Here is a 24,956-nt window from a genome sequence, read left to right as displayed (position 1 = left end):
TGGCAAACTAGGCAGAAATGATGGCAATGATGCAAGAGACAGACTTCAACAAAAAAAAAAGCATCTATCACTATCACTACACATAACTAACATTAATCTTACACATGCTAATCCCCAAACTTGCATGGAAGTCTACTTGGAAGGTTGGGAGCAAGGTTTATTTTAAAACCAGATACCTTGAAAGTTTTAGGTGGTTTATATTTTAATTTTAATAATCAAGATGCCATTATAATCCTATAATCCAATCTATAAATCTGCCAAAAATTTATGGATTTAGGCTTGTAAGAACTTAGTACCAGATGCATAACTTATAGTTCATGGAAGAAGGGGCTATATACTCCTAGTAAGTCACAACAACTGACCTTACATTTTTAACAAAAAATTCTATCGCTTTTAGCTACAAACAGGCTTTCTGGAAGGCGGAGAGGGGATTCAAGCTTAATAACACTCCATGAACAGATAACAAACTCCAAAATACTCTTCAAAAACTGATGAGGGGAAAAAATAATAACACGGCCATGAAAAAGCAGAACATAATCGGAATACACAACAGTAGAGTGTGGAATAATTCATTTAACCCCACTTGAGAGTAAGACTTTCAAACAAGTCACGCTTTTGGTTTTGCCAGTCCTTCTCTGAAGCTAGGATAAGTCATTCTTCCACTTTCCACTATACTCTCACACAGATAAGCACAAGACACTGATTATTCATAGTTTTGGTAGGAAGAAGAGGAGCCATACTAGGGGAATTTAATTATATGTATATATATATAAGTAAGATAAAATTTAAAATGAACGGCAAGCCAATAGCATCTCCAGATGCTGGTAAAAGTGAAGGCAAGAGTTTCTTCACAGATCTCTACTGCCATGCCCCAATTCTAACCTTTTACTAGTCCCAGCCAGGAAGCCTCTTCCAAGTGGAGGGCTGTGAATTATCCCCAATAGTTTTAGTATCACAGAGGGAAGCGTTCGTTGTTGTTACCAGATTGGGATCCTGAGGCACGCTTTCCAAGTAGTGCTTGTGTGCAATGTGTGGTCGTAGTTCAGCAGGTCACATATACATTTCTACAAGCTCTACTACTAAAAAAATTTCCACCTACATAGGAACCTACATAGTTATCCCGTGCGGACCAGCCCGGGTACAGCTGCATATGAAGCTGTCGTTCCTTTCTTGCCAGTTCATAGTACTTTGCTTGTTCTTCTCTGGATAACGCATGCCACTAAAGTGAAGAAAAGAGAGAAATGAGAAAACACAGGTGTTTTTTTAAAGCGTGCTAACAGCAGAGTAGATTATTTATATATAAACACAGCTAAAGATGGTTTTCATAAAAAACTTGATAAAAACAGATGATCTGGCACAGAAACATTCATATTTTATTTATAATGCCAGATTGCAACTCCAGCTAACTCAGCTGAGTCAAAACTAATAGTTTATGTTTGCTCAGCCCCTTCGTTTTCCTGATGAGAGAGAATTAAGAAAACTAAACAAAACCAGAGGAGAGGATCCAGAAGCTGAAGCACATCTTCTGTGTTAGTCACAGATTTACAGCAGTTCTCCCCCTCCCACCCCTATTAACATCTCCCCTCTTCCAGATCACACGCCTCCCAATACTTGGACCATACTTCCCAAAGGCCTCCTCCCTCCTCATTTGCTTTTCTGACCATTTCTAAGACAAAATAAGAAATGTGAGATTTTTCCATATGCCAATCAAGGAAATAACACTGAAATAATAGTGCTGTTAATTAACTCTCCCCACATATGTGACCCCACCAGCAGAAATGTCAGCAAAAAAACCCCAAACCAAACAAAAAAACACAAGGCCTTTGATTTAGTTGAATTATACAAACATAGAATACTTCCCTATCCAGTATGGAAACTGGAGGAAAACGCATGAATTCAAGTCACAACTCCTTTTTTCAGCAAGTAGTCTGACTCTTACCAAGGTCAGCCCCTGCTTGTGGTTCTCTCCTGTCACCTACCCTTCGACCGAGGATTTGGTTGATGGCTGCACTCTCTTTCAATGTGCATTCTGCTACAACTTTTGCTCTCATCTCTTTCATATACAACATAAAAGCATTAAGGGGCTTCTTTATGTGTGGCTTCTTTTTCTCTTCTTCTTTTTTGGAGTCCTGATGTTTTCTGAAGGGTAAAGATACAACAGACAAAAACCTCACAGTGAGAACTCTTGTGAATTTATTAAATTAATCCCCTCAATCCCTTAACATTAATCCTCAGAAATTAGTCTCTAGAAAAAGGAACAGAAGGTTCTCTAGAGTCCTTGCCCCGGCTGCTGCATTAGAACAGTTTTAACAGCATTATAAAAAAACCCTGTCTCATGTTTATGTAATATCACCAAGTATAGCCTCAGCCCCTAGAATAACCTCAGAGAGAAATGGACACCCAAGCCCAGAAAATGGGTTCTTAGTTCACAGGGAGGGCTTGTGAGCATGATGGCAGAGGAAATTATTACATCCCAATGTCAGTGGGAACAGAAATGCTGTCTCTCTGGTACACTAATGAAATGAAAGGCAAGAAGTTACACACATACAAGGGACAGAGATAGGGAACTGCTCTCTTGGTTCGAACCTAAACCCGCTATCAGCTCTCTCTGCACCTATCTGTAAGCTGCTCATGCTCAAATTTATCTTCTCCTGTTGTGTATCTGGTATCTCATGGCTTCAAAGTAGGCACTGAATGACAGGAAAACTGTCCAAAAGCTTAATTTTTAATTAAAATAAAAAATCCATTTTCTTGTTAAAAATGGGAAGAAATTCATACCTAATTGTCACAGAAAGTCTGAAAGCGTTATTTCCATGTACTTGGATAGTTAAACTCCATTCAACTCAATCAGACAAAACAAAAAGGGGAAAAGCAAAAGAATATTTTACAGCAAAAACATTCCCACAAGCCCAAGGGTTTTTAAAGCTACACATGTAAAGGTACTTTGTAGGTGAAGAAAACAACACAATGAAGCAAAAACTTACGAGCTATGGAGTGAGCCGACGTCACTCTGGGAAGATTCTTGTTTGACTGTTGGTGTGACTATGGCCGGATGAGGAATTCCAGTTGTATGTAAACTATGGTGTGGCGGGACCATGTGTGGAGGAAACCTAGAGGAGAGAAAGCTGTGTAAATCGTCAGAATAAAAATGAATGAATGGGGAGGGATGTGTACACACATTAAAAAAAAAAAAAAAGGCATATAACAAGCACATGACAGCTAGACAAAGCATATGAAAGCTGGCAGCATTAATTAGCAATAAATTAAACATAATGACTCTTCTAATGTCATTAAAGCCAAGCTTCCCCTTCATTATCATTACTGACATGAGACATCATGATTTTTAACATCTTTAACAAAAGGCAAATTCAACTGGATGAACTTGGATGAAAGTGGAATTTCAGCTACCTGCAAAAAATCCACCAGTCCGTTTCTTTACTAAGAAAAGATCAGTGGCAACCAAGGAATCAATTTTTGTAGTTCTGAATCATGTTGTGAATTTGGGATGACATCTTTTGTTGCATATTGACAGCAAAATAAAATATTAATGCCAACACAATCTAGATGCATTTTTGATAATCCTTATAGAAGCCTCATTAAGTACATTTTGTTGATGGAGCAAAAGAAAATATTTATTTGTGTCTAATAAATCTTTGAGACACAGTGCTATAACAGAAGGCTGGAAGACTATAGAATTAAGTCAGTTTTGATGTGTTAAGGTAACCCAGTAAGGCTTAAATTCAAGTAAAATGACAGTCTCTCTAAGGAGAAAAAATATTGTCAGCTTTGTGGTCAAATATATGGATACATTCCAGTCCTGAAACTGGATAGAGAGGGATGGCATCCCTTCTGCACAATACTAATTGCTAGAATGAGGCCACAGCAGAAACATACCACTACCACTCAGATTTTCTAATTTTTAACTGAAATTAATAATTTTCTCAAAAGCATTACTAAGTTATCATTCCTTGATTATCTCATAAAGGCTTTGCAGTGAATAAGGACAGTACAGTACAACTGAGCTTCTGCCATCAAAAACACCCACTGAAGTCAACAGGCCTCTAGAGGTTGGGATCTAACCTAAAATTTTTACTTAAAAATATCTTCTCACAAAAATTTTATGGCTAAACGGATCTGGCAAACTGGAAGTTCTTTTTCATTGTAAATTCCTAGACGTATCTCAGATTTTGACCTGTCCTGGTCCAAATAAAGTACCCTGAAAATATAGAATGTTCAATGACATTATTTCGTCCATCGCTGACACATAATTTTTTCCTACCTAACAGGGTTTATGATAAAGTTGATATACTATGATTAAACAGACTGTGTACAATTATCAGAAATATACTGGGTTTTCTTTATATTTTCTTCTCTCTTAGAAATTTCATTACTGGGCTTGAAATCCATAAACTTGCCTAGACATTCTCTATATTCAGAAGATGACACAGAAGTACTGTCATAAACAAGAGGTATTGTCTACTGTGAGCTCTATGCATCTTTTTCTACCAGCTGGTAGTACTCAAGATCGTTAGACAGAAGAATTTTATCTTTGAAGGCAGTGGTGGGAAGAGCGGGGAGTGACAGGGAGAATGTGAAATTGTTCAGACTACAGAGAATTGCAGCTCCTACAAACAAAGACATGGAGAAAAGGAAAGGAGAAGAGTGTGATGGCAGTGGAGGAAGAGAATGCTAGCAAAACGGTCATTCCTCTTTGTGTTTCTACTTTTGCTCAAGACACATGGACACAAGTCTCCAAGTAGATTGTCAAAATGCTTTTGCTGCTCCCTGAAAGAAGTAACTGAGGTAGAATTTAAAGTCTGGGGAAATGCACTGGCACATGGCAGGTTATAACAGAAGGGAAAGTTGAACCTGCAAAGAGGCCAATGGACAGGTCTTCTGCCATGGCACTGCCCCACCATCATCATGACAAAAAGTGGACCTTTATACTGCTTTCTTCTGCTCTCAGTGATAGCACATGGACAGAAGGGTATAAGAGCGGGCCTGAACAGGGTCAGACTCACTGCTGTGGAAGGGCTATGAAGTGTCACTAAAGGCCAATTCCTAGTGGAGTTAGTGGAGACAAAAAGTGGTAGCTGTTAAGTTCTGAATGAGTCCCCAGGAAGCAGCTGTGATAACTGGGTCATGGACTTGATTCCTGAATGTAGATCTGATAAAAAATTAAAAAACACTGAAAAAATGAGCACTGCCTACATGTTGGGTTGTTGTATCATCAGGATCTTCAAAGGAAGGTAATTCAACAAAATAGATGAGTTTATTCTATTGGTTTATTTTCAGTGAAGACTTAAGTACCTCCAGCTAATCAAAAATTGAGGAGGGTGAAGAAAATCAGCTTAAATTGTAACTTTTCCCCAAATAATAATGATTTCCCACTTGTCATTTAGAAAAAAAGAGTGCTGGTTGGAACAGTGACTAGCTGGCGAGGAAGAGCAGCAAAGGGGGAGTCTCCTATGCACACAAATTCTGTTGAACAAAATGATAAAACCTCCCCTGTCCTCTGCCAGGCTGAGACTGCACCCAGTGAACTCTACACTTCAGAGACATGGCCACCATCCTGAGCAGGCAGCTAGAGCTCAGCAGTCATTCTAGGATAGCAGTTTTTCCACAAAGGCAGTGTTGTGTTCATCACCAGTGACCATTTATTATTGCACACTGAAAATGCTTCTGTCCTGACACAATGCTTCCTGTCGGACCTGGACACTCCTTTCAAGGTATGGGGCTGTACAAATGTGCTCCAAAACCCAAAGTGAATCACACCACCCCATGGACTTCAGTGAGCAGGGAATTAGACTCAAAATCCAAGTGCCTACTGATTTCCATGTAGACTTCCAGTCACACAGAAATAAGAAAGGGGCAAAGTGTTAATTTTTAAGTTCCTGGCTGCACTCCAACTTCAGTAATTGCATTCAGCAAAAGTCAGTTTCCTCTGAAATTTCAATTACAACAGGTATTTTCCACTGCCACCACTTAACTGCTGTGCAGCGTTTGTCTAGCATAATTCTGTTCAATTATTTCCTGATTTCCCCCCACATCAGCTGTTTTTTCACAATAGGTCCACTGTTTGCCCATCAGTCAGTTAACCCTGCCTCAATTTGCATTATGGGCATATTACGGAGGGGTAATGAAGGATCAGAAGATGTTATAAGCATGTTGAATGCATAAGAAGTGAGTGGGATATTGTTACAAGAGGAGAAAAGAGTTGTAAGTGGTTAAAGCAACCTGAAGACACTACCTTAATAGTTTAAATCATTTATTAAAATCACTATTAGTCACCCATTAACCTTTTATAAACTATTCATAAGCACACTAACTAACGAACTGTAATTACTTAGCTTTGGGAATATTCCGGGCTAGGAAGCATTATATGCTCCAAAGGTCTACATCATAACATAGGCAAATAAGGGAATCCCTTTGAAAGAAAGGCTCAGGAAAGCCATGGATAAGGTCTCTGAGAATAGAGTAGTGAGGCTGGGGTCTGCTCTCTCATCACACACTTAGGCTCTGCCAGAGGGCAGGTCTGTGGGTAGGCAGGAGCAGCCAGGGCACACCGGCCCCATTGCTCAGCCAAGCCAGTGACTCAGGGCAAGGACTGTCCCACTGCCCAGCACAGGTGCTCCAGCTGATACAGCAGGCGTGGGGAAACATGTATGAGAGCATGGTCTGCCCAGAGGGTGTTCCCATCTAGGGGAAACCAAGAGAGAAGTTTCTGGGCTGAAACAAAGGATAAACATCTTAAATCTATTCATCATCCTGTGTGTGTGTGCCTGAGCATCTGTGCGTATGGGCACATGTCAAGAGACAAAAGGAAAGGCTGTGTGCATACACACACCCCTCACCTTTGCCTAAGACATCCCCCTGTATTTTTTTTCTCTAGACAAGTATTCCATGAATTGCAATAAACACCCTAAAAATTCTAAGCAGCTCATTATACACCACCGTCTCCTTTTATGGCTCCAAGCCAGAATATAATGATGAGTCTTAACTTGTTAAGGACAACTAATTTTTTGTTCCTGGCTGTCTCAGGGGCTTCTCTCTTACTCACTCTCACTTTACTTCACTGTTGACATGTTTCTGTTAACTGGATGTCATCTGCCTGCCTTGATTTTATGCACAAGCAGTGGGATGCATTTTTCTGTGCAACAATTCTGCTTTGAGTTGCATTAGATTTGTCATTATTCTCTCATTTTCCCCTTGCACTTGTAACATTTCATCTATTCCTGCCTTATTTTTTGAGCCACGGTGCACCCACATTATGGTTTATACATGATCTTGCTCCCTTTGAAGCCGGCAGATTTCAGAGCCAGCCCTCGTCAGGAGAAGTGCCTGCTACCAATTTAGCAGGCTGAGGGCCCCGAGCTCCAACAACTCAATCTAAAGGGGGTCACAGGGTGGCACAAGCGAGTGTCAGCAAGTGCTGTTTAATTGCCAATCTAGGCTTCTCCATGGTGTTTAAAGTATAATGACCCATCACTTAATTCTGAGAAGTCCTGGCCCTGCTGCTGAATGGAATGAATATCAAAGGATGTGCTAGAACAGGGCAAGGAGCCTACATTTCCTATAACTGCCATAAGTATAATAGACCTCTACTTCTGTCGTCCCATTACCACAATAATGTATTTAATTTGCTGTGTACTCTTTTTAACTAGATACCTTTCATAAAGCCTATCTTGGGAATATAGCCTGCCCCCTCCCACAGCTTCCCCCTCCCCCAAGTGACTAGCCTCTCTAATAATAATTAAACTAAAATCAAGCTCTACTTTGCCTCACACCTTGCCTGCAAGTCTTTTATAGATATTAAAAAAGATTAAACAAAGGGAAGGAATTATTGTTTAAATTTGCAGTACTCTTTCCAACACAGGAATTTTTCTCTCTCCTCTGGGTCCATTAATTTTTATTTCTTTTTTTTTTTTTTTTTCCTAGTTGTCTTTTTCTACTTGCAGGAGCAATGTGAACAAATCTGAATTTTTGCATTTACTCCACTTATCTAAAGCACACAGCACAGTATTTCCCCTTTCGATCACTCAGAGCTTTACTTAAAGGTTTCCACTGCTTAAGAAGGTGTGCTTTTCTCCCTCATACCCTAATCTTCTCCTCCTTAAATCCTCTATATGCCAGCCTTCACATATTAGGCTGGAGAGATGGAGAGGAAGGGACAGAGAAGGGAAGGGACGTGGAACCTTGCTATGTAATGCATGCTAATTTAATTATGTGTCATCATCAAAATGGATTAGCTGTTTCAGCCCATCAGGAAAGTCTAAACCTCCACCGATTTAATTAACCAGACTGAAAATCAGATGAACAGAAAATAAAACTATCATTAGGAGCAATTAGTGATTACTTAAACATAGTGCTGCCAACCAGTTTGTAAATAAAACTAGCAGCCCCTGGAAAATTAGATGGAATTAATTGGAGGTAGGGAGGGGGAGAAACATATACTTCTAAAGCTTTAGAGGGTCAGGCAGGCCCTTTTATGTTGACTGTCAGTGTTTGGAGATTTGGTAGGGAAAACACAGCTCAATAACCTTCCTCCTAACCCTGTTTGCAGAGCAGCCCCCCTCTCCACAGCCTCCCTTCTTGCACACAGGGTGCTGTTCTGGGTTGATGGCCACTGAGAAAGCAATAGTGTCACGACTTCTCCTCCTTGCTTTTTAAAAATCACTTTTTCTCAGCTTTTTCATTTAGTTGGCTTTTAAAGATGACTTTCCACTGCTTCATTCCTCTCTCTCAAAAACAAATTCTCAAAGCCCAATGAGAGCACTAAAACACCCTGTTCCCATGAAATTTGAAGATGCTGCCCATGCTCTCCTCCTTCCAATAAACAAAAGTTTAACTAATGTGCTTTCAGGAATATGTTTCCTAGATGAAATGCTCTCCTTTAGAGAAGGTAGCAGGAGGAGCTATGCTTGCTCTCAACTCAGGACCTCAGTATTTGAACTCACCTTGACATGGAAGCATTGACGGTCAGAGCTGTTGGGTAAGGGTGGCGGAAACCCCCTGTCGTGATTGGGTACACTGGCTGACCTTGCCTGGCAAAAGGAAGGGAAAGAGAGAATGAGAGGAAGAAAAAAAGGTTTTAAAAAAAAAACCAAAAACAACAAAAAACTTCTCTCTGCGCAGTAAGCTTTATTCTCATTTGATCAGAACAAAAATCTTGGGGATTGTACAGCAAGGATCAAAGGAAAGAAACACAGAACAATTTGAATGCCATAAATCTGATAGGAATGGCTAATTAAATTTTATAACCTCTGCTTATGTCAATAGAGACCCTCTCCCCAAGCTGAAACTAGGTGTTTTGTTGTAATAATTAAAGGCGAAGTCTCGCTTGCTTTAATGGAGCCATCACACTAATTGAGGGCTACACATCCAAAGGAAAACAATAATGAATGTAAATTTATACCAAAATAAAGTACAGTGAATCAAAGGACTTCAGTTGCGCTTTGGGCCTCTTTCGGTATTTAGATCTCGGTGAGAAAACATTAAATTAACAGAGCTTAATTTGTAGCCTTTTGTCAGATTAACAAGTGTTGACAAGAGTTACCGGGGGAGAGTCCCCAAGAAGTATTGTGGGTAACCAATAGACAATCACACCTCATTACAATAATTAAAAAATACAGCAACATGCAAAACAGCATCCTCATGAAAGACACACAACTTTTTCTGACTGAGATTTGTCTGTGTTGGCTAGTTCTTTTTATCTGTCCTTCAACTATGTCATCTGAATGGGCAGGCTGCGTTCTGGGGGGCTACTATGCTAGAGACATCCATGCAAGTTGAGGATAGATGGGTTGGGAAGTTAACGGTGAACCATGAGTGGAAATGAGAGGGGAAATAAAAACCTTGTTTTACTTCTCCAAAATTGGCCATACTACTCTCCTAGAGCAAGTGTGATGAGATGGTATCATCCCTCAACATAAGCCATTTGGCTGAGAGCTGTGGGTAGACAAACACACTATGGGTGTTGGCTTGTTATAAACCAGTGGTAATGACCTAGACTTCCTGTGACAAAGATTACCATTATCACCTGCCTGATGAAATTGGCATGTGTGGCAACATTTATGTGGGTTTGGCACTACAACATGAGGTTCAAGAAGAACAAACCTGTGTCCGCACACGTAAAACTCTCTGAGACAAGGATGTGCAATAAGGCACAGGTCAACAACAATGAATAATTCCTTCCTACTTTCTGTCATCTCTAAAATTACTGACTCAGCATTTATTGAGTACACTGAATGCTGAGGCTTCTGCTTTGCAAACTTGAGCTAAGCAGTTGCAACACAGCTCTGAATCTGAGCTGGTTTTAATTCAGTCTGGCCTTGTAATCAGGAAGGAAGAAAAAAAAGAAGCTGACATGGGCGCAAGGTGTCCTACACAAATGGTAAATCACCACAAACAAGGAGGAATTTATAATTTCAGGGAGAGCAACACTCCGGGTTTTTGTTCTGCTCATGCTCTGCTCTTCTGGAGAAACCCAGCCTTCTGCAGAGAGCTGGTGGATGTGCTTCCCCCTCAGTGAGGGAGGGCCTCCAGCCTCTGCAAGTGGCATTATCACAAAGGAAGACTTGCAGAGAGACCACAAGTGGACTGCTGAGGCCTGAGCTCCAGCAAGCCGGGTATCAGTGCCCCTAGAGGCCCAGGTGCATGTGCAACCTCCACTCATCCCAGTTCTCCCATGGGTGTGAATCCTGTTGCCTTAGGGAAGGCAAACTCACAGACAGGTATTTTAGCACAGAAGTCCAAACAACCTCAAGCAGGAACAAGCAATTTCTAACTTTGAGCAAGCAATTTCTAAAGAAATATGATCTCCCTGATTAGGTTGGCTACGTGAGAAAAATAAGGTAATAACCTTGATCTCTAATACAGAGAACCATTGTATGCAGCAGTACAAGTGCATTTTATGAGAATTAAAATAAAATTTATTGTGCATAAGGCCTAGGAAGTGTTTATATGTATCACAAACCCATTGCAGAGGTGGCAAAATTAAAATAAAATAAAAAAATAGGCTTGATTATTGGAGGCAGCCTTATACTCAACAGGGCTGTGCAAGTAGAATACAGAGAGTTGGGAAATCAAAACAAACAAACAAGCAAACAAAAAAAACAACACACCAAAACACCAAAACAAGCCAAAAACCCATCGACTACTTTCCATGGCTTTTTTTTTTTTTTTTTTTTTCCAGTTTTAAAGTAAGCTAATTCCTCTTGCTTGCTTGCAAGAAAATTCCATTCCTTAGATGCCAACTGTTCAACCCTGTCTCAGCCAGGAATGCTGTTCACCAGTTGATGTAAAGCTCTACTGTTTCACAAGGAAATCAAATGGGGCTTTGACAGGGAAAGCCAAAGAAATATAAACTTTAACATTTATAATGAGGATGGCCCCGTTAAAAAAAAATTTAAGAAGTCCATTAGATTCACTGTGAGCTCCCAGAAAACCAAACATGAGGGTGTGTTAAACAAACGAATATGGCGCAGCGTAAAGGTACTAATAAGAAAAGAGCATTTCTGCAGAACAGCTTAAAAATGCGTGCTTCACGAGCCATCGGTCAGTTGAGACAACATGCAAAGCTGCACTCAGCTGCCTGTGTTTGTTTAAGACCACATGACTTGGTGCAAGTTTTAATTAATTTTTATGAGATGGGTAAATTGATAATCACTCAATAAAGTGGCAGTTGGCAAACAGACTTATCTCAATATATACACACAGGCACGCCCGCACACATTTTTTAACATGAATTTTACACATCAAAAAGAAAATGGAAATTAAAAAAATGGAACTCCTTACTGTGGTACTAACCATCCTAGCGGATGGGGGATTTGTCCTACAGTGCCTGGTGATAGGGGATAATAAGGAGATATGTCTGGAGGATGTGGAGGTCTTGGAATTCCTGTGGAAAAGAAACATAAAGGGAGGTTAGTGATGAGACTCTGGAGTAAGTAAACATAAGGTAAAATGCTTCTACATTGTTATCATAGAATCATAGAATCACCAAGATTGGAAAAGACACACAAGATCACCCAGTCCAGCCATCCGCCCATCACCAATAGTTCTCACTCAACAATCTGTTTAAGCTATCTGTTCTTTCTCGCTGCAATACTCATGACTTTGCTTTGAGTTTTTAAAGGTTGTTTCACAGTCTTATAAATGGTCTCTTGGCATCTTGGTAAATGATTTTCAACCAGAAAAACTGATGCAGTTCTCTATGTCATCTCCTCAAAGATAATTATTTTGTTATTGAAGTTAAGAAGCCTCAGCTACTGTTCTGGTGAGATGCTGTGCAAGGTGCTGTCTTCAGTGCTCAACAGAACTATCAAATTTGTGTTTTTTTCACTCTCAGACTCTCCAAAAGAGCACAGGTTCTACCCACACTTCAACTGCATACTCAATAGCATGGCAGTATTCCAAAGCAACCTCCAAAAAAAGCTACGAAGTTGTTATAATTACAAATGGTGTTTGCTTTTGAGGTGCAAGAAAGACACTTGGTTTTGCGTTCCTAAACTTCTGCATAACCTAATGGAAGAGCAGAAAAATAAAAGCAATGACAGAGCCTGGAAGTGCTTGGTAAAACAGGGGACAGAGGGTAGGACAGGGGGCCCATCAATCCTATCTGAAACTGATGCAGCTCCCACTCAGGGAGCAGAAACCAGATCCAGGTGGAAGCTCAAATGTTCGGGTCCTTGCCTCGGAAGCAAGTAGGAATTACTCGGGGGAGGAGCAAAGGCTACAGGACTGAGTCTTTCAAATAGCAAGTCAGAGCACAATTACATAGCTAAAGCAGAATTAAAATGAAGGATGTTAAAAGGAGGGAATACCACAATAATGGTTAAAACTATTTTTTAAGTCACTCGGGAAGCTTTTAATCTCTAAATTAAATCTCCTTGTGTGACATTTTCATGCAGACACTGCTTTTTCTCCATTACAAAAACCAAACAGATTAACTGGGCTTTAACAATCCGGTGAGCTATTTGCACACTTGAAAGAATGTTCACTGAAGAAAAGCAAACAGTCTACAGACGTTAATCATATGTTTTACGATAACCATTTAAAAGCTATTCCCTGTACTACCATAATTTAAATGAGAGGTTGACTATGCTATTCACTTGCAATACCCAATGATGGCAAGATGGATTCCTTTTAAGCCACGTGAAGTTAGTATTAAGGACAATTAAGAGGGGCCCCCACTGAGGTGTATGGAGTGAAAAACAGCTAATGCACTGCCTCATTCAAGGGCTGGAGCTTAAATAAATTATCTGCATAAGTTAGGACAACGCAGAGCAGTTCTTTTGACAAACTCTGAACATGGATTCAGTTTCAGATACTCTGTCCAATTAACTAGCTGGCACCTGGATTAATGAAAACAAAACCACCATCACTAGGAGCTCAGTGCAGCCTAAAGAATGAAGATTGACACTGTTTGACTTCTCTGCGCCTTCGGGTTAAACAGGGACTCTTTAAAAGCTAGAATAACATGTAAATTCCATTCTGTAACACCAAAAAATCTAGTCAGGGTTTTACACATTGCTCTATATTCACGAAGACTGCCCTTCAGGCTGAACTGAGAGTTGGGTAGACTTACATTGGGGAAAAGAGTTGCAAGAAGATAGCTCGAGTTAAGTAGTTAGAGTGGATGAAAATTCAACATTATAGGAGAAAAATGGCTGAACTCCTGACACAGAAACAATGGGATTTGGGGAATTAAAAGAGATTCATTTTGAAACTGGTCATGACCCACCACCTTTAAAATTCCAGCTGCAATTTTGTAAGTGCAGATCACAGAACGTACATGTTTAACTCTCTGGGTCGTACATGCAAACCAAGCAGTTAGCAGATTCGACTACTAGATGGGGTATCATGCTTGCACAGAAACACACCTGCAAACGACCCCACACATGCAAGTCTGGTGTCACTTTGCAGAAGCTTTATGAAAATTCACTCAGTAGGTTTCCTTCTGAGACCTAATTAGCTTCAAAATAAACTACTTTGTCCAGATTCTCACATGCATTTGACATTTTACTTGTGCTCCAGCATGGGAAATCCTTCCCCAAAATATAAAGAATGGAGAGATCCACCCACACTCTCTCAAAACCCAAAACTATTTCCCACCTACCTGTTTTTGGATCTACGTCGGCTGGTAAGTGTGGAGGAGGGTTTCCTGGTGTGAAGTGCTCATTGCTGTATGTGATAAGCGGCGTAAGAGGGTGTACATGGTGCGGGTGCTGCACAACTGGCACTTTGTTAGACTGTCAAGAGAAAAAAGGTCAATGGCATTAGAGGAAGGCTGCACACTCCCCACTGCAGCACGAGGCACAACATGCAGCAAACAGAGCACCTAGGATTCCTGTGAGCTCCACGCTCTTCCAGATCCCTTCTTGGTGCCAACCTTGCAGTTTTCCCACCCTATTGCTTAAAATCTGCTCACACACTTTCCCTGCTCTTGAGTTTCTTTCATCTCTTTGACCTGTCGTGCTCCTGTACGGAGCAACAGCAATTCTTTAAAATTTGTCCTTTCTATTTGATAATCTTGTGCTTCACCTCGAAGATGCAGGCAGACTCCTCAGCGAGGGGCTGACAGAGTTCCCCATTTAATTAGCAAGAGACCCAAATGCTCACTGACCTGCAGGTCTTTTCCTTTCCCCTTCCTGTCCTCACTTTCAGTTCTGCATTTTACTGCTCATTGCAAATACTCCAGATAAAAAGCCTTTGTAGTGCTAGAGTATTCCCTTCATCAGCAAGCATTAATCTGACAAGCAATCACCTGCATATTTTATATATATATATTTTAGAGGAGCTGATTAATTATCAATTCATCAGAGAGTGCTAATAAATGGAAACTGGATACTGATGAATTAGGCAGCTAAAATATTCATCTATATAAATAATGGCAAAAACACAGATAAAGCCATTGAAATTGAAACTCTTGTAGGGGGAAGAATCACATAGACATCAGGAGGTTTTTCTTTTACCATTCCCTTTTGGGGGGGGGGAGAGGAAGGGAGGTAATATACATATCTTTTTCTTCACAACAATAAAAAAGAAGTGTGAGTCAATGAATGAAAGGAAAAGACAGGCTGAACTGTAACTTACCCTTACAAGATCACAAAGAAAAAATTAAGCTGAAACAAGCGAACTGCTGGACCATTTACTGCGAGTAATCCAATTGCAAAAAACCCTATTCCCCATAGAGGATTTTCACTAAAATCCTACAACAGGGACATTTAACCAGATTAGGTACCAGCAAAGATAAAGAGGCTGGTATTAGATGATGAATGGATTAGAGTCAGGTTTCATTTTAGAATGTGTCTTCATTTCCTTTTATTACTTTAAGTAAGGAACAACTTGCATTAACATCAAGTAAAAGGAATCGCATTAAAACAGAGCAGCGAGTGCAGGGCAGCCCCGACAGCACCGCTGCCATCCGGGGCCCACTGCTGCCAGCCCAGCACCCCAGTACCAGGGTTCATGCAGCGAGAGCTGGCTCAGCTCCGATCCTCTCTACTTCTTATAGAAGCCTTTCAGAAATGATTCAGCTATTTGAGAAATGACAGCAGGGTTTACTTTTCTGCAGCCCTTGCAGAGAATGGTTCAGCTCTGTGGCACAGAAAAGCCCACATGAATCATGGCACGCTGGGCCCAGCAGGCTCTGTGTTGGGTTGACGGAGGCTACAGAGCCATGGGCAACTCATGGCTGCACAGAGCCAGCCTCATCATCAGAGAAGCCATGTTGACTTAGCCCCAGATGTGCTCTGGCCAAAAATCTGTTCTCTTCCAAGTGAGCCAACCCTCAACACTTTGAAAGTACCAAAGAATTTAGCAAGTGTTCACACTAACAGCATAGCACTGTGCATGGCCAAATGGCTAGCTGAAATTTAGTTTTCAGAAAGCAGTGTTCTCAATGAGAGGGATTTCTGCTGGCCACAGATTGTTCTTTGGTGGCCAAAGCACGACTGTTGGCTGCTGGAGCTCTCTGCTCTCTCAATTGCATCCGCACATCACTGCTAAAAATCTCATCCAGCTCCTGATGGGCGGTAAAACAGCACAGTAATGTCTTCCACTGAGAGCTTCTCCTCAGAAGCTAGAACTGATTAGTTAAAAACACAAGGACAGAAGAATCATCCCAAGGAGGATTAGACTTAAGCCAAGAAACAATGCTTGAGGAGAACAGTAGACTTGCACACCTATATATATACACATACATACATACACACGCACATATATATATATATATATACTATAAAGGACTGCATGTATATTGTGGGAAATCACTTCCCATTGCTCCGATAAACCAAGACCCCTGCCATATCTTGCCAAAATGGTGTGGCTTTTACATCATTATGTGTTTTACATAAACTTTTACACATTAAAAAAAAAAAAAAGAAAGAAAGAAATGGAAAGGGGAAAAACAATAACAAAAAACCAACAGCTTAGAGTTGTCTGCAAAGTTTTCCCCATGTAAGTCACTTTTCTTGGATGACTGCCCTGAAGTCAGATGATTAATATAAAGGTGTTAGGTATAAGGGCAGGATACTTCCTTGCAGCTCTGATGATTCTGGGGCAGAGGTGTGGGGAGAATGTACTGGGATCTCTATGCTCAAAAATCAGTCAGCAGCTGTGTTGCTCCCCTTGGCTTGGATTGCACTCCGTTTTGCAGAGTTTATTACACACTGGGAAAAGGGACCTTCACTCTGCTCAGAATAGCACACGCAATTTGCAAGCTAAGCTAATCATGCACAGTATGCTAAATGAGCTGCTCTTTAAAAGCAGAACTCCTGAAGTTAACTGAACTTCCTTGGAAAAGAGAAAAAGAAAGGACTAGCTGGGAAAGAGCAGGATTAATCCTGCATATGCATCTTCCTTTGAAGTCAATGGGAGCTCAGCCAGAGAAACAAGTGTGGTCCTAACCCCATCCACTGGCAATGAAAGGTAAACCAGGGAAGTCAATCAGAGACACCTAATAGGTGACCTCAGCCACCCAGCCCCCTGCAAAAGGCCTTTCTCCAAGACACATTTGTGAGTACTGCAGGAAGGCCAGTTTTAAGCTAAAAGCCATTGTGAGATGCCGGAATATCTCTGGCAACTTGAAGAACTCCATTTATGGCTATGTCAGAAAGGGAAAGCAGAGCTGCATGGGCACACACAGATTAACATCAGTGCATGTGATAATAGGACAAAAGTAAGTGGAGATTTCTGGAGAGAAATCTCAGCTTCTACAAAGCACCAAGTCATGTGCTGGTAAATCACTTGTCTGCACTGAAAGCTGGGGTCTCATGTGCTGGGTTAGAGGGCATGGTAAAGAACTGCAAAAAAAAAACCCGACAGAAGTTTGCTTTTCTTGATAACCCCTGCCTGAAGCAAACCAGAGGAAATTGTCCCCATAGGGACCCAACTACTAAATCTCTATATATGAATCTGAAATGCTTCTGGGAGCGCTTAAACACGGATGATTTTAAACAATTGAGCTGTGGAATGAAAAAGAAAAAAACAAAAGGCAACAAATTCAACAAATTTTGGACTGCTATATGCTAGAGAGGGATTCTGAGATCCATTTAGCCTAAGTCTGATACGAGCCTCTAAGAGAAAAAAAAAGCAAAAAACAAAAAACAGAACTTCAGATTTAAACTGCAGGGGATTGTGTGTATAAATTGCTGTGTATTAGTCTTTGTTGCATGGTAAGGACATTTCATTAACAGGATGAAAGATGCTTCTATGTGTATACAGCCCAATTTAATACACCCCACTGATGAATACTCCCCATTTATTGAAGAAGTTAATACATGCTGTATAAATCAATAGTTCCTAAGTCTCTGAAAGCAATGTAAGACTTGAACAAGATGAAACATTGCATTGTTGGGCACACAAAGAGAAAACCACCTTTAAATAGGAAGAGTTTGTAACTGCAGTTTTTGTTTGCAAATTCGTAGTTTATTTGGTCTCAATAATAAAACATGGTATTAACTCAAGAGAACATGCCAAGGTTGCCAGAAGCTCTGTCCTCATAGAGGTAACATTACTAAAATCTGCAAAAAGCATCCCGTCTCCAAGCAAAGCACCACCACACCACAGCAGCAAGGCAGCCAGACGCTACAGCACTGACTCTCTGCTCCATCCCCACTGCTCAGGGCAGGGGGAAGTTCCTGCCCTGGAGGAAAGTAGGGTCATGGGCCACCTCCGAAGTATGCCCCAAGACCCTGCACCCAGCACGCTGAGCAGGGGGTGGGCAGCCTCCCATGAGCATCCCCTGCAAGTGGGACCATGGCGAGGGGAGATGGATGAGCACCAGTGCCCCAGGCCCCCTCTCCTTCCCCGCCACACAGGACCCCAAGCTTGCCATCCACCTTCAGACCTATTAATCACCATCCACTGAAAACAAATGGAGCTAGAGCTCCGCCTGTCTTTTTTTTTTTGCTGCATCCTCCTCTTTCCCACTCCACCCCCCCCACCCCCAGCTTTCCCTTTCCGCTGGAGAAAGATGAACCCTGAGAGTGCCTTTATGAGCCTAATACAATAAAACAAAAGCAGCACAGAAGAGGGTTTGTCAGCCTTTCCCCCTCCTCCGGGGTGGATACAGAAGGTCGGAGGTGGTCGTGAATTAGCAGCGCTCCCGGAGTTGTTCCCTGGGCTAGGCAAAGGGTCCCATTCAGTACTGGCTCACATTAAAAATAGGTTTATAACTTGTCTCCCTGTATTTTCCAGATGGTGCTATTGCAGTTATGCTATGGGCAGGGAAATGTTAACAGATGTTCCTGAGCTGCTCTTGCACTGCAGCTCCAAGGATGCTTGCAAGAGATTGTCTTTTTTTCCCTATAGGTTGGTTTCTTACTGGATCTGCCTTGAAATGAACTTTCCTCCCCCCAGAATCTATAAGTATCAGAAACATAAGCAGCAAGAAGCAGTAAACTCCAAGATATTGTTGCAAATAAAATATTCTTCCATTTCTTGCCAGAGTGACAAGCACCCAAGGGAGAGCACCCAGACCAACAGAGGCACCCTGAACTCCAGCTGGGAGCTCCAACACAGCGGACTTCAGTGCAATCATTTGGGGTCACAGAAAGGCTAAAACCAACCAGACCCACCACTAGATGGGAAGGGATAGGGACTGAGTCACCAATACAAAAATCTGCTGCCAGTGAGGAAGCATTCCCTGAAAAAATAAAGATTTGATTTTACCCTGCTCCGTTTAATTTGTAAGGATGTTTTCACACCTGACTAAGCATTTTCTCCTGAAAACTACTTCCCCTTGCCCCATTGTGGCTGGTACAGTGGCCTGAGCCCTTTCACAGTTTAATGTAGCTGATTTCTGCCTAAGGTCCTGCCCTAAGCTAACTGCCTATTGTAATGGGAGACAAGGCCCCCATTGATAATCACATCTCACCCTCCTAAGAAAGGCTCATTTTCTTCTTTCACACAAATGATGACAGGAGCACTGACAACCATGTGCTGGGACAATACCCCCCCCCTAGACAGAGGCTGACAAAAAAACACCTTCCAACCATCCCCTTCAGAAAAAAGCAGAGAAGTTGGGAGCAGCGTTGGATATCTCCCCTCCCCTTCCCAAGCACAGCAAGAGCCTACCTGCTCCAAAAGAGCCGTCAGCTTCCCCCAGAGCTGCTCTCCTGGCGATCCCAAAAGCGCATCCAGCAGTTCCGTTCAAGGAACGCAGCGTTTGCATTTTCCCTCTGTTCTTCCTATGTGCCCCCCGCACAGTGAGGCACCGAGCCTCTGCGCCAGCCGTTCCCCGTGTCCTTCCCAGCCCAGAGCGGATGCTCAGAGGGGAAGGGGGGAAACCTTGGAGATGTTCAGGAAATTTCCACTTAATTTTGCAAAAAGGCAATTATGTGAAATGATCTGGTGACAATTAGCATATGCCAAATCCTCTAGCGTAAAAAGAAAGAACAGGGGTTTAGCTTTCTAATTACCTCCTGGTAGTTCCCAAGCAGGAGAATTAAAAACATTAGCAGTAAAACAGTGTTATTAAGTGCTCTCACACTTTTCTTGCAAAGCCGGTGTGGGCTGTAATCTTACTGCCACTGTATTTTAGAGGATTATTTTTCCCTTTTTTTTTAAAAAAAAAAAAAAAGAAAAAAGAAAAAAAACTTTTAAAAAAGAATTCTTATTTTTTTAAGAAAATTAAACAGGGTTTCAATAAAAGTGTAACACTGCATCCTTGGACCACACAATGTTATGGGACAGCAGGTCAGCCCCAGATTTATACACCCACCTATTTAGACACAGCTATACATTCTGACATCCCACAGTATCACTTCTAATTACATTTATGGCCAATTTTAATCCAATCATTCCATCATTGCTTTATTGATATAGGGGATGCTGCATCCATCCTGGCTTTGGGTGCGTGCTCATGCTTCCCAGCTGTACCCCACGCATGGCGGCTGCACACCACTGGGCAGCGTCCCAGCAGCTCAGCATTACAGCTGATGAGATCAACAGGTGAACTGCTATGTGAGGGTGGGCAGCGCTGGGACTTTGTGTTCCTGGCACCAAGGGGCAGAGGGTAAGTTCTTCATTGTGCAAGGGGATACGGCACTCCTTTTCACCATTAGACAAACATCCTGTGATTTCTTTGTAATTAAGTAAAGTGTAGTTAATTACTCTTTTAGAAAAGAGATATTATCTCTTTTCTAGCAAGTAAGCAGTCCTTTATGTCTAACAAGGCAAGGAGCAGAGTGGTGGCATATACCTGATTAAAGCCAAAAAAACACTCTTTCCCGAAGCAGTAACACTAAAATGTGTCAACAGAAACATGAAGCAGAGCGACTGATGGAAGCTGAACAGGTGCTCAGGTGATGGTCCTGAACAATACTGGGGGAGAGATGCTGAACAACAGTGCACACACCGAGATTCAGAAAAGGTAGGATGAAGGAAAAAGGAACTTAAGCTAAAGACTGATTGCATAATTGCCCTCAGAGACCTCATTTTTAATGCGCTTTGTATGGGTAGCTATTAATGCAATTTTACTTGCTACCTAGCAGTCTGTAAAATGCCATGTTATGAACAGCTTTGCTTCTTGCATGTAAATCACAAATTTCAGCACCACACAGCCGTGGTACTGCAGAAGAGCGAGCCCCCTGATTTCATTAGGGTATCTCTGATTTCTGTCTCCAGCAAGAACTTGAATGTGAGGCTGTAAAAAAACTGCAAGAAATGAAGAAGAATTGCAATGCATGCCTATCCCCACCAGCACTGGGTTATTTCAGCAAGAGCAGCATTATTAAAAAACTAACACGCAAATACATGCCTTGAGATAGATGGACAAGTATTCAGTGCAGCCTTTAAAAATGCAGCACTCACAAATGGTAGCAGAAGGTGTTCAATGCCACAACGCAACATAGGTAGTAAATATATATTAAATACTTTAGAAATGACAAAGCTCTAAAATCGGTTTTGTTTTTAAATGTGCTCAAAACATCACTCATCCACCACAGAACTACCGAGTGGAGAGTAGTTGAGTCCAGATAAATTATTTCTTGAATAAATTCAAAAGTTCTCTGAAAATATGATATTGAACATGCATCAGAATTGACACACCTTGCCCATGTTTCGGAAGGGAAGAGACAGGTGCATGCTGTGCCCGGAGGCCTTCCACTACCCTACACCTCAGGAAAAAGAATTCCTGTGTAGGTAGAGAGATGCTTACAGGGTCTCGTCCCCACTCTTGTTAGGCTGCATCCTCAGCAGCACGTATAGAGAAAGAAACATCTCAATAACTGTCAGTTCAGATTTTGATTGTTATAAATCTCTAGAGGATTTTATCACCTCTAGACTTTATACAAGAAAAGGCAAATAAATCAGCTCAACTTCCTAGGAAAGGTAGCACGGAAATGCTCCTGGATCGAGGGACCCGATAAACAAGCCTGGCATGGCTGGAAAAGCCAACAGCAGAAAGCTGAAGGCTCCCACAGAACCTCCAGTTTGAGCGAGTTGCTCTCAGAGATTCTTCAGCCTATCTCTGTGCTCGGTGTGTCAGTACAGGCAGAGCTGGTTGGGTTACTTCCTGTAATTAGGATGAAAATAAAAAAGTCTGTCGGACTTCTGGTAATAAACACGGGAGCACCGTGTCAGGACACACATTAACTCAGATTTATCAAAATTCAGTAATATTTGTCATATTCTTTGTCATTGAATGAAATCACCTTTATGCAGCATCCCTGAAATTTTCATCTTTCACTTTACAGCTGAGCTTCATGAAGAATTCAGAAAATGGAACAGAGTGTCAACCAAGCACAGGATCAAACCACTTGATTAAAAATTACTATATACAATTTTCATTAATTTCCCCCAAAGAAACGAAAACAATCTCATTTTGTTTATGGCAGAAGTGAGACCACATCCGTCCCAAAGACCCTTTGCTGTACAACATGTGCCCAGCCACAAATCAACTTTTTCTCCTAAAACAATTTTACCTTCATGGTTTCAGAGTTAAGGAAATATCACACTGAACTGAAGAAAGCTTTGAAGTGGCCCCCTCCGCCCCAAAGGAAAAAGAGAAAAGAAAGAGAGTGATGTCATGTTCCCTGCGTGGCTGTATCACTGTGTGTGGAACACACAGATGATACACGCGCTCCCTTCGCCCTCGCTGTTAACCATTGTTCCCCATCTATAAATCAGAACCCGAAACCTGACACACATGGGGCTGAGCCCCCCCTCCGCACACACCCTGATCCCACCCTGCAAGCGTGAGAGGATTTCTTCCCCCTGTCCAAAAAACCAGAGCAAAAAAAGAAAAAAAAAAAAAAAAAAAAGAAAAGAAAAGAAAAAAAGAAATCGGGCGGAGGAAGGAGAAAAGAGGAGGAGTACAACAACTCTGCCCCGCTGCACCATTGTGCCGAGACAAAACCCCACTCGCTTCCCGCGACCGCTGGAAAATTGAAGCGCCATCGAAAAGTCATACTTCCCCCTCCTAAAAACAGTGATTACCATAAAATAAATAAATAACAACAGCACAGCTAACAAAGGTCGCAGCCAGGGATGCTCGCTTGGTTCTCCCCCACTTTTTTTTTTGGTTTTTTTTCTTGTTATTCTGCACACGACGAAAGGGAGAGAGAGAGAGGGAGAGAGGGAGCGGAGTCACATAAGAAGTTCAATGGTCAAGACGGAAAGCGCGCACGCAGCAAGTGCTACTCACCCAGCAATTCAAATTGAGATGCCAGCAGCCCAACTGCTGGAAGAGAGAGAGCCCAGAGGCAAGCGCTCCTCCTTTCCCACTCAAATCTTCCATTCCCACTAAAATTGCATCCCTCGGGTACATAACAGCTTTGTCTTTCCTTCTCTTAACCTCAAAAACTTTGTTTCTTTACTGTCTGGATGCCAATTGTGCCGGCTTTGTATTATTTTCCTTGCAGCTTTTCTCTCTCTCTCTTTTTCTTTCCTCGCTCACCCCCCCCTCCCCCCTTTTCACTTAAAGTACTGAAAAAGCTGTCTTAAAAGATCAAGATGTCTCCAGTATTTTGGCCTGGTGTTTTCTGAACGCTCCAAATCCACTGTCATGTTGGCCGTGAGAAGTGTCTTATTTCTAAATCGCCTGCCTCAGTTAGCGAAGTTATGGAAGCTCCTCTCTTCCCCAGTATATCACTTTACCATCCTTCCAGGGAGCGGGGGAAAAGCCATCCCCCCCCCCCCAACCCCCCCATGCAGGTATGTCTGCTCAGAAGAGCAAAAAAAGCAGTTACCTTGGAAATCAGAGACAATGCCACCGCAGCCCAGGCTGCACAGGTGCTGCAGAGCGCGGTGAGGATGCGGCCGGGAGGGAGCGTGACCAGCTCAGTGCCGCAGCCGCTGTACTGCAACGCTGTCAAACCCCTCTAAACAAATTTCTTAGGGGAAGAGCTGTAAGAGGGAAGTGTATTTTCTCAGCATCGTAACCCAGGGGTGACATTTGGCAGACCTTTATCATCAGCTCATCTCCCCCCAATCTCTTTTCTTGTTTAGGAGTATTTAATATTTCTGCTAACTGCTGATCCCACTGTCAGAGGAGCTTTGAGACTGCTGTGCCTGACGATTGCATTTCCCTGGGGGACAGCACACAGGGATGCTCTGGGCACGGCCGACTCAAGAGGGTGCTGAAGCCGGGCACCTCACTGACATGCACAACTGAACCACAGTATCCCACCTGCATCCCTTACTTATCCTTCGGCACAAAGTTTCCAAGAAGTCACCCTACAGCACACAGAGGTTTGAGGTGCAGGGCCCCACTGTCTCCCACCAGGTGGCATGGGTAAGGGGCCCAGAGTCAAGCCCCCTGCCCGCACCTGGCTGTCTCCAACATGCACCTGGCTGCTTCCGCAAGCAGGGTCCCCTGTCTCTGAGCACCCAGAGATGTAGGCACAAAACTAGGGCTGTTTTACATGGGAAGAGCTTAGGCGGCTGCAGGCTTGCACTGGGGACACGAGTTAAGTAGCGGTCAGATGGAGAAAGCAGCAGAACCAAAGCAGAATTCAAAGGTGGCGCCGGGACACGGGGAAAAAATAGCTCTAAAACACTGTGTAGAGAAGGCGCCCAGCCCCGTTCCCCTCTCCCAGCACTGATCCGGCCCTGACGAGCGTGATGTCAGCCAGCAATCCTTAAGGCCCTTAATACCAAAACAAAACCCCGCGATTTCCCTTTACACTGCGACAACAAAAGCAGCGAGACTCTAGTTTGACAAGTAAAAAGCTCCGACAACACGGCAACTAATTGCCTTCCCTCCCTCTATTCACAGCGGCCACCACAACTCGGGCGGCCGCCTTTTGTCACACGTGCGGGTCCCGCAGCAGCTTTGGGAGTGACCAGACGGGACGGGACGCAATGCGATGGGATGGGACAGGACGTGCGGCCTGAAGGAGGGCTGCGCGAGTCCCTCTGCCCCACTCCACCCCACAGCCGCCGCGGGAGAGGAGTTGTGCCCCGCAGCCGCCGGGGAAAAGCCCCGCGGGGCTCAGCCTCGGCCCCGC

At 42.6% G+C, this 24,956-nt stretch overlaps 1 protein-coding gene across 30 annotated transcripts in view; it reads right to left on the bottom strand.

The window, feature by feature from the left end:
* TCF7L2 (transcription factor 7 like 2) overlaps positions 1–24,956 on the bottom strand; it is a 171,288-nt gene that overhangs the window by 13,550 nt on the left and 132,782 nt on the right. For 16 of the 30 annotated variants that reach the window (XM_015867298.1, XM_015867299.1, XM_032445437.1 and 13 more), the window contains 6 exons: positions 14,120–14,252; positions 11,797–11,899; positions 8,958–9,044; positions 2,985–3,125; positions 1,980–2,139; positions 1,112–1,219 (listed from right to left, as the gene is read on the bottom strand). In XM_015867298.1, coding sequence (XP_015722784.1) covers positions 1,112–1,219; positions 1,980–2,139; positions 2,985–3,125; positions 8,958–9,044; positions 11,797–11,899; positions 14,120–14,252 — 732 coding nt within the window. Of the gene's footprint in view, positions 1–1,111; positions 1,220–1,979; positions 2,140–2,984; positions 3,126–8,957; positions 9,045–11,796; positions 11,900–14,119; positions 14,253–23,152; positions 23,400–24,956 lie in introns of those variants that run through there. The other 14 variants (XM_015867309.1, XM_015867300.1, XM_015867301.1 and 11 more) reach the window with 5 other exon arrangements.

Source organism: Coturnix japonica, chromosome 6, assembly GCF_001577835.2.
Source record: "Coturnix japonica isolate 7356 chromosome 6, Coturnix japonica 2.1, whole genome shotgun sequence".
Taxonomy (NCBI): Eukaryota; Metazoa; Chordata; class Aves; order Galliformes; family Phasianidae; genus Coturnix; species Coturnix japonica.
This window is presented reverse-complemented; position numbering and strand designations above follow the sequence as displayed.